This window comes from Poecilia reticulata, chromosome 21 (assembly GCF_904066995.2).
Source record: "Poecilia reticulata chromosome 21, P_reticulata-male-v2, whole genome shotgun sequence".
In the NCBI taxonomy this organism is placed as follows: domain Eukaryota; kingdom Metazoa; phylum Chordata; class Actinopteri; order Cyprinodontiformes; family Poeciliidae; genus Poecilia; species Poecilia reticulata.
In genome coordinates, this window is record NC_088850.1 from 21017805 (window position 1) to 21028323 (window position 10519).

The 10519-nt window shown below is 39.2% G+C and overlaps 1 protein-coding gene across 6 annotated transcripts in view; it reads left to right on the forward strand.

Annotated features, from left to right (window-relative positions):
• cnstb (consortin, connexin sorting protein b) overlaps positions 1-10269 on the forward strand; it is a 20341-nt gene extending 10072 nt beyond the window's left edge. For 5 of the 6 annotated variants that reach the window (XM_081602201.1, XM_081602198.1, XM_081602200.1 and 2 more), the window contains 8 exons: positions 409-439; positions 2011-2097; positions 2201-2312; positions 3255-3276; positions 3358-3427; positions 4715-4983; positions 6829-6979; positions 7053-10269. In XM_081602201.1, the coding sequence (XP_081458327.1) occupies positions 409-439; positions 2011-2097; positions 2201-2312; positions 3255-3276; positions 3358-3427; positions 4715-4983; positions 6829-6979; positions 7053-7261 (951 nt within the window). In that variant the 3' untranslated portion in view covers positions 7262-10269. The remainder of the gene's footprint in view (positions 1-408; positions 440-2010; positions 2098-2200; positions 2313-3254; positions 3277-3357; positions 3428-4714; positions 4984-6828; positions 6980-7052) is intronic. The other variant, XM_081602202.1, reaches the window with a different exon arrangement.
• The last annotated feature ends 250 nt before the right edge of the window (positions 10270-10519 follow it).

Sequence of the window (10519 nt, forward strand, 5' to 3'; positions counted from 1 at the left end):
TTGTATTTGATAAAAACAGCATTCTTAAAGTAACATATTACTTGATTGCGCTATAAAATGATACTGTGTGACTAGAAAGCACAGAATACTGCCCCTTTAAAGTGTTAAGCTGGTCATGTGGATAAAGGTAAAAGTATTCAGATGGGGGGAGAAAATCCCACAAAAGACTTTTTAATCCGGACCATAAGCAGATTCATGTGACTCTCTGTCTCTCAGGTTGTTTTTCATGCTCTGCTTTGCACAGATTTGATCAGAATCTTTAAAAGGATTAGACAAGGTTCAAGCAAAAACAGCTGGAGAACCTAAAGCAGGCCTCAAAATATAGTTTAAGCTTCAACGTTAAATGATCATGCTCTGAACTGACATGGTAATATATCTGTGAATAATTTCTTTTTTCTTTTCTTTAAGATTGCAGAGACCTGCTCACTGAGGCAGGACTGTATCCTTTAAGCTGCATCATGACCTCATATATCTTAGTAATGCACTGTGACACCTCTTTTTTTTTCTTCCTTTCTTTCAACCGAATCACGACCGATCCGCCCGGCGTGTGAGACGCTGCAGACACTGGAGTGTGATATTCACTCAGCAGAATGAAGCAGGGATTTACCAAAGAATAAATTCTTAATAAATATGAAACATGAGCCAGAAGAGCTGCTGCTGTCGTAGTTCATCTCTTTCAATCGTACTCTGGGTGTTTCCCCACACTTTTGGCTTGCAGTTGTAGTTTTCCGCTTGTGCTGCTTGTGCTGTTGCTCCGGTAACAGCTGTCAGCCTGTTTTTTTTCTCTGCGACGGGGTGTCGTGTTTACAGGTTTGTGCGTGAGGAGGCAGAGAGAGCGGTTAATGTATAGGGGGAGAGAGATGATCCACGACTCAGAGAGACAAACATCTCAAGACGCAGTGCCGGGTTTGGTGGAGAAAGTTTATGAGAATGTTTTATTAGACGACTCAAATTGGCTTAAAGGAATTTTTTACCAAAGGATTTGTTTGACCTATTCTTTTTTTTATCTTTCTTTACAAGTACAAAGACAAATTAAGGAACAGAACACAAAATATAAAGTACAATGCCAGGGCTGTAGGATTCTACAGTAAATCTATTGGTACAAAAACAAAAAAAGCAGAAAGCAGATATAATGACAAACATTATGAATAAAAAATATTCAATAACCTATAACATTTTGTTTGTACTCTTGGAAATAGTGGATAAATCTAGTTCAATTTCCTTAACAAAAATTGTAAAAACCAACCAAACAAAAAAAACAAAACAAGATGACAAAAATTTACATTTGTGAATATGAAATTTGTCAAATATCGTCATTAGGTTAATTGCCAGTTTTCTGCCAGCGTTAGTGTTCTTACCATGAAAACCAAAAATAATATGCTCACCCCTTGATATAGTATCAAAATGATAAACTATTAAGTTATTACTTTGTTTCCAAAATCTTCTTTTGATGCGAGAATTCCAGAATAAATGACAAATTGTTTCTGGATTCTCTTTGCAAAACTTACAGTTGGGGTTTATTGTTTTAATATATTTCATCATGTATTAATTAGTAACAGTTTAAACAAGACATCTCTTGTTTTGTTTATCAAAAGTTTGTTCGGCGTATTATACAGTGGTGTTTTTCAAAGAGGGTGGCCACCAGGGGGCGCTGTGGGGGCCTCAACAAGTCAGAGGGAATATCAGAGAAAAATTAATGTATTTTTTATCTTAAAAAATTACGAACTAAAAGTTTTTCAAGTAACACTTGTTTATGGTAAACTGTCATGGCTACAATCTAGTGAATGCAAATAGATAAGAAAAACAATGACATCATTTACCGTCGTAAACAAGATACTTCCTGTATCTTTCTATGATCGAAGGTTTATTGTTATGAGACGAATATGTTATCACTCGGTTTGTACATGCAGGTTTTAGTAGTTAGGGAGCTGAAGCTTACCTAAAACAAAGATGCAGTGTAGCTGAATGCCAATATGTGTGTGTGTGTTTCTTTAACTGGCGCTCTATCAGACCAGTGGGCCATTCAGTTCCTACAGTTGGAGAAGCTCTACCATGAACGTCTGCTCGCTAATCTCACAACCTTGCAGGAAAAATGGGGTACTGCATGCATCTACTGGTTTCCAAATTGTAGTTTCTTCTTAAAAAATACAAAGTTTTCATTAGAAAAACATTAAAATGACATTTCATCTGCATTGTTCAGAGGGTGAGTTTAATGAGAAGGAGGACGGTGAGAGCCGGGTGCCTCGGGAAGAAGACAGCGTCAGCCAGAAACACATTGAGAAGCTGAGCCACATCTGCAGGACACACCACAGGTAAACATGTGGAGCCTTCAGGAAACCTTTAGCATCAACGCTTCTTTTACGTAATCAACTGCTACCTGAGTTCTCTATGAGTGTCCACATCAGAAAATAAGTTCTTGTTGCAAAAAGACCAACAAAGTAAAAAAGTAGCGACACGCGATATATCGGCATCTGCATCTGTATTGGTTTGATGAATAAAATTGGGACGAAATTACCGACTGATCTGATCTGTATTTTCATCTTGCTGTTGTTTGTGCTTGTATTTCAGGAAGAGGAAATAATATATATATATATATATATATATATATATATATATATATATATATATATATATATATATATATATATATATATCAGTAAATACTGGTTATCGGACCGTCCTTCCTTTAATATACCGATATCAGCCCAAATTTTCATATCGGTTGATCCCCAATTCCAATTCTGAAAGTTTGGCCTTTTGTTTTGTATAATCTTGTATAGTAGAATTGTTTAGTCAAAGTTTCAAATTTGAAGGTGATAATCAAAACTTACTAAACAATGCCAAATAGTTTGTTTGTTAATTAAGCATAAATAAATTCTAGGAGTCCTGAATCAGATGCAGACGTCACCAACTTACAATGTCTAGACTGTGGAGTCCATATGCTGCTGCTTGAAAATACTGGGAAGCTATTTTTTTTTCTTTGTTTAGTTATAATTTTGTGTGCCGCCTGGAACAAGGCGGCGCCCTGAGCAAAGAGCCACACCGCCTAGACAGAAAACCTTCCTGACCAGAGCAGGAAATGTCATTTCCTCTGGACTCAGACAGACGCAGCTTGTCTGGATGCTGCTGCTGCTCCATGTTGATCTGACACACAAACAGATGTTGTCTTGTTGACTATTTCATAAGTTCCATAGCAAACTGTGATTTGTTCTTGTTTTCCTACCATGTTTCTGTTTCTCTGTGGCGTCTCTCAGACCGTCCTTCAGCACGGACCAGGTCAGACATGACAAACCTTCTCTGTTGATGAATTTTTTTTCTCTTTGTGGAACCAATTTGTCTTTTATGTTCCTAAAACAGAAAAACCTGAACGCAGCGTTTATAAACACTCAGATCAGGACGGAAGCTCTGCAGTCCTGTCATGGTAAAGGTAAGAATGGACTGACAGTCACAGCTCAATCTAGTTCAGCTCAGAAGAGAATTATGATGATATGATGGAGTTTTATAGCCACTGTGGATAACAGAAACAAAAATAATGGACACCAGGCGTGAATTTCTGGCAAAAAAATGAAAAGGTTTTGACATTAATTTCACATTTTTATAAATACAACATTGTAAATACTGTAAATAAAGATGCAATTTGTCCCTTTTTTCAACCACCTAAGTAACTTCTAGATAAGATGGGCAGTTGAGCAGTCATAAACTCTGCGTCAGTCTTTTTTTATTTACGTTTGCATTAGTTATTTTGTTATCATTTTATAAATCATTTGCTTCTGTAACATTGTGATTTTTTAAAAAACTTTGTTAATGTGCAGGTGCTTAACATCTGTGTCCTTTGATATAAATTTACTTGAAAATCTTTATAAAGTGTTCAAAAGAAAAAAAAAAAACAGATGTAAATTTGTGAGAAAAACAATTTTTTTTGTCAGAATTGCACATCTGCATGTGTTCCGGGTTGTAGCTGCTCCACCAGTTCAAAAGTTAAACATTTTTCACTTTCTTACATGAGTTACGTGCTGCTGCCTCATCGCTCAAGTTCTACAGGAAACGACTGGAGAGGAACGTTTCTAAATGAACGCTTAAAACAAAATGGCTTCTTTTAAGCCTTCCTAAATAAACGAACACAAAAAAGAGAATCTTCTGACATGTTTGGTTTGAGACAATAAAGCTTTTTTTTCTTAAGTATTTTTTTTTTTAAAGCCCATTTTTCGATATCTATCTGGGCGGTTGCCCAGGGCGGCATCATAAAGGGGCGTGGCTGTCTGACGTTTTATGTTAAAGTAACGTCTTCCTCTCTGAGCGAGCTTTCAGCCCATGTTGGTATGTGACTCATTTCACTGAGAATAATGACGCCATCGTACCAAGCTTCAGTAAGCATCCTCAAAAGGACTTTTGCTTTTGTTCTGGGGATGTCACGCTTATTTTCACACCAGAATACGTCCATGCTCTCTGGGACAGAGAAGTCACCTTATTCCTAATGACGGCTAGACATTTCCATGGCGATTTTACTTTACCAAAGGATGAAACAGACTTTTAGAGGTCCCAAATTTGATCTCAACTTCTAAAAGATTTTTGGCATTTAGCAAATACAAATGATTTGGTAATCCAAACTGATCTAATAGAGGAAACGTTTAGTAAAAGAAGGCTACATAAAGTTTGATTTATTCCAAATAATGTGATTTTTGACCCTCTTCTGCGTTTCTCTGTCTCTCTTCAGCCAACAAGCCTGAGTACACCCAGAGCATGATGTCCCAGTCAGACCTCTCCTCACTACTGAGGGAGGAAGAGGAAGACCGGCAGGACGAAGGGGAAGAGGCACTCGAGGAAGGGCAGGAAGTGGAAGCAGAGGAGCAGGACGTGGAAGCAGAGGAGCATGCGGTGCACGGCGAGGACACACCGGAGGAAGAGGAGGTGAAGGTGGAGTGGCCGGCAGGAGTAGCGCAGGCGTCGGACAAAGACCTGGCCAAACTCTCAATCGCTGAGGGCGTAAGAGTTCACTTTGTCACCTGCTACGTCTGATAATTGTGACTTAATGTTGAGATAAATAGTCCAGACGCAACGATCCACAAACCCTAAATGCCCTCATGACATTTTTCCTCTCTGTTTTCCTCCAATCAGTCAGTCTCTGCGTCTCTTTCTTCTCCTTCCTGTTCTCTGGTTAACTGGAAACCCCAAACCGTCCTCCGTCCTGACCTGGCCTTTTGTTTCCCCTCACGCTCCCATGAATGTTTTCCCTGGTTCCTCTGTGAGCTCATCCCCCCGGCCTCCGCCCGCGTTGGCCGCTGTGAGCCGACACACGGCGTCCAGGCGACTGGGAGTGGTTTTCCTCTGAGGCGAAGTCAGAGCTGTTCCAGCCTGATGGATTCAAGATCGCGGCTGTTGTGTAATTCAGATCAGGCTTGAGAAGACGCTTCTTATCACTGTAAAAACACAACAGCTTACCGAGTCATTTTTAATCCAGTTTCTAGTGGAAACATCTCAGTGTACTTGAAATAAGAAAAAACTAACTTACAGGTAACTTTTCAATGAGAAATATTAGCTTGTTTTAAGTCAATTATTCCTTCATATTGATGGAAAAATACTAGTTCCATTGGCAGGTTATTTCACTCATAATACATTTTTCCCATGTTATAAAAATGAAAACATGATAGCATTAGCCTATCCTTTGCTAATGCTATCCTAGCATTGACCTAGCATTAGCCTATCCTAGCTACTGCTAGTATTGGCACACAATAGGCCAGTATTAGCATAAGATAGCCTAGCTAATGCATTGCCTTAAAAGGTAATGGTAGCCTATCCATGCTAATGACCAGCAGAAGTAGGCAATCCAGGGAGCAACCAGCCTAGTCATGCTAATCACTAGCCTCTCAAAGCTAACACTTTGTAGTAGTCTTTGTCTTATCTGCCAGTGCTGGTTGCTAAGTTACTGGTGTTGCCTGTCATTAATCAGATCAGTATCTGGTTATAGAACGAATATAGCTTCCTGTGACCAGGAGCTACCACTGGGTTAGTGACAGTCTTCATTTTGGCGCTAAAACCGCGTCGTGCCCATTTGACTCAGGGAAGTCCACGGTCAACTGAGTCACTGTAACGTAATTCCAGATCATCACCCTGCCACTACCGTAGAGTGACGGTAGGGTTGGCTCTGTAAACATCCCGAGACTTTCTCTAGTGAATCAATTTGGACTCTGGTAAAGACCAGACCTCCTACTACTACTTAGTGAAACCTTGTGTTGGCTCTTTAAGAAAAAGGAAGCATTTTATTCATATATTGATTTATTACTTTTAACATTTAGTTGGCTTTGTGTCTTCTCAACACCACACCTTGATGAAATGATAATAAAATAAGAAACTCATGAAGGAAGTGATCCAATCAGACTCCAAAGTACCTGGCCATTAACAAGACAGATGGATTTATGGTCTGGTTGATAAGCTGAACCTTTAAAGGTTTTGCTCTTGGCTTTGGGCTGTGTCCGTTTGGGTCCAAGTCGCCATGCGGATCAGAACAAAGGTCATATATTACACCCTGATAAAGCGTCTGCTGACTGGCTGCTGATCACTGTGATATTTACCCTCCAGCTGACACACTGACCTCACAAATTAACTGATGCACTCGCAATCGCGGCAAATGGAGGCAGAAGTCTCGACAGACGTCCCGGTTTTGGCGGTTTGTTTCCAGTGGATTGTTTGTCCTGCTTAGAGCTAATCGGTGTGACAGCCAGGGGTCAACGCCCTGCTTGTGATCTTTGCTATCTGATCTCTGTTCTGCTTTTTGTGTTGCTGTGAAGAGTTCAAGAGTTAGAAGTGAAATGACATGTACGTCTCCTTCAGAGCTCCTCCCCGGACGGTCTGGTGTCCATCCTAAAGAGGAGGCGAGCCTCGCTGGACGGACTTCCTCCCCCGAGTGCCCCCACCACTGTCGACAAACAGTCATCCAAACGCAAAGTTCGCTTCAGCGAACCAGAGGACGGCGTGGACCAAGGTGCGGCCCAACAAACTGGAAATGAAGATCTCCACGCCTCCTTTGGTCTCTAACTTTTGTGTTTTCCTCGTAGATGATGTCGGAGGAGACTCCTGTCTCATTCTGCTGCTGCTGTGTCTGGTCACCGTGGTGATCAGCATAGGCGGGACTGCGTTCTACTGTACTCTGGTGGACACTTACTCCAACATCTGCACCGACTTCGCTCAGAACGTTGACTTCTACGTCACGAACATGCGGGGTTTCCTGGAAGGACTCGGACAGTGGCTCCCCCTGCAAACTTAGGGCCAGCCGGGATTCAAGGCTCTCTGGCCGTGATTGAAAAGACTACTGGTTGCCGGCAGCGACTGGAAAACCTGACGGGACCTCCGGAAACAGCGACAATCCCCGCTGCTGCTGCAGAGTCTGAATCTCACTGTTGACTGGACATGTATGTACACAGTGCCTTGCAAAAGTATTCACAACTGTGAACTTTTCCCGGTTTTTATTGTGTTATAGCTGCTAGCTTCAGAGACGTTTAGTGGGATTTTATGTGACAGACTTCAACACAGTGAATAATTGTAAGGTGGAAGAAAAATGAAACATTATTTAAAATAGTATGTTTATCTAGTTTGTAGTGCAAATATCTTTATACACTTAAAATAAGACAAAAATAACTTACATGTAACTTTTCAGCAAGATATAAAAATGCGTTTTGAGTCAATAATTCCTTAATATTGATTATAAACTAGTTCCAATGGCAGATTATTTCACTTAATCTTATTTCAATATTAAGGAATTATAGACTGAAAAGTTACTTTAGAAGCTTTTTTTGTCTCATTTTTAAGTGTTCTAAGATATTTGCACTAGAAACTATAAAAAATACGTACTAACAAAAAAACATTTGTAAAGCATTTTTCTTCCACTTAAACAATTACATACCAATTTGTAGGTTCGTCACGTACATAACTAACAAAATGCGTTGAGATTCGTGGTTGTTTTGGAACAAAATGCTGGAAAAGTTTCACAGTCATCTTTTGCGAGGCACTGAAACCGAATTGGTGCGCCATCTGTCAAAACCGACCACTTCACCTCAGAAGAGAAACATTTTAATACACCGGTGTTGTAAATATTCTGTAACCAGGTTACGGACAGCCTCGGCTGTATGTAGATGACAGCAGAAGTCATAGACGTGTCTTGTCTTTTCACCACATACTTGCAGTAACTGTGTGACTTTAGCTTTAAATGTTTTCTCAGAGAAGCTGCCTTGACGATTTCTCAGTCATTTTTAAAGGTTTATTATTTCTCCCACCAGAATTACTTGTTTTTGTGTAATTTTTATCTTCAGCCTACCTCTCTCTGGATCATTTCCATCTTTTCTACATGAGAAAAGAAAGGAAAGCTGCAGATTCTGTTCTTTTGGATCAACTCTGACAGCAGCTACTGTTTTCTAAATAACTTCAGAACTGCACACTTCCCTCATCAAAGGTGCTTAGTTCTGACTTTACTCCTAAAATCACAATATGCCCAGTTAATTTTGCTATAGGTATAAAAAAATACAGTACAAAATAATTCACCCCTTTAAATTTTTCCACATTTTATGTCTTTTCCCCCCCATTCTTCTTAGCAAAATTTCTAAACACAGCTAGTCTGGAAAGAGTAATATTGGTTTTCACTTTGACTAGATCATCCTAACGTATGAAGTTTTTACCTTGTAATCAACTCTGATGCTGAAGAAAAAAAAAAATTCCCCCAGCATGATGCTGCCTCTATCATGTTTGACCGTGGGAGTGGTTCTTATTTTCAAAACCCATGTGTCTTTATCTTTTCACTTCATAAAAATGCACTGCTTAGTGTTAGCCATAGAGAATTCCCAACAACACTGAGGTTTGTGTTTGCAGAGACGTTGCCTTCACCACTACTGGTTTGCACCAATCAGATGTGGAGACGTACTCTGTGTTATTATTTAATGTTTTCATATTCATCATACAGCTAGTTCTGCAGCAGGAGTAATGATCACATGTGATTTTCTTCTTTTCAGTGTCCACACAGATAATCAACAATATTAAATAAGCGAAGATGGTACGGTAGCGTGCCGCACTTCTTAGCTTGTAGTGCAGCAGATAATTAAATATTTCAACAAAGTTGTTCACATTTTCAAACAAGAACTTAACTTGGCACAGATGTTCCTGTGGGGTTTGCTTTTTAAAAAAAAAAAAAAAAAAGTTAGCCACTGAAAAATTCTAGATGGCAGCCATTTTTAAGATGGTCACCATGGTTGTCAAGAAAAATGTATTTTTACACTATAAATTTGCCAATATTCGTTAGAAATTATTATTTCTGGTGTCAAATCATTCATCATTGGACCAACTTGATTTTTCAAGATGGCGTCCATGGTTGCCATGGAAAAAATAATTTTTGCACCAAAATCACGAATCGGATGAATGTGTTTGCTGTCAAAGAAAAAGCTACATATTTTGAACAGTAGAAACCACAAATCATATAAATTTTCTTAATTTTGTGTCTCGTTTTTCCTGTGGACATTTTTCAAAATGGCCACCATGATTATAATGGAGACTATATGTTTGTACTAAAATCAGCAGTTATTGCAAATGGTGGGCACAACTGGCCAAAATGTTCCACATTTTGTTAGCAGAGCTAAAGCTAAACACACAAAAAAATTAGAGGAAGCTAACGCTAACCATCAGTCGAGTTGTTAACTGGAAGGAGATGAAGGTGTGACACCAGCAGCAAAGTCTTCAGTTACAGTTTTAGCATCTGATTTTGCTACTTATTGCTACATTTATGTTGTATGGATATGATGACCTTGTCCAGAAACATTATGTGACATAAAGTTGATCTAGGTCCTGATATTGGGTAGCATTTTATAGCAATGACTGATTTAAAATGGTCAAAAATGGCAGCCATCTTGATAATGACCTTCATCCTGAAATTCACGTGACTACCGGGAAATATGAAACATACCACCTGGGGGGGGGTGGGGGGCTTGTACCTTTTTAATCTTGATTCCACACTATAAAGATTTTTTACAGCAATATGTTACTCTACTGTCAACATGCATTTTATTAAAATGAATTGAACTTTGACTTCCGCACTTAAAAAAAGATTTATGTAAAGTAAGATATTTGATTTTTGTGTCGTACCTTGTATATTTTTGTCTGATCATGTCCGATGTACTAGTATGGACACTGGGTTTTCATCTCGTTTTTTAAAAATGAGTTTTTATCAAATTTGTCCTGGTTTAACACAGCACATCGCTTTAAATGTAAAGCATTAAAACAAATATGTGTTTATTAGGTCTCGTGTGTGTGTTTATCAACAAAGTGCATATTCTGCACAATTTCCAACATATTAATCATTTGGTGTAATTCACAGACTTGGCCACACGAGGGCACTGTACTCCATAGATTCTACGGAATTCATTCAAGGCACCAAATGAAGTTGTTCGTTGTTGAGTTTAGATTTACTGTAAGTCCTAAAATGTCCCCCCCCCCCCTTGTTTCTATTGCTGGTCACGTTGACGCTGTTGCATCGAATTCCCCA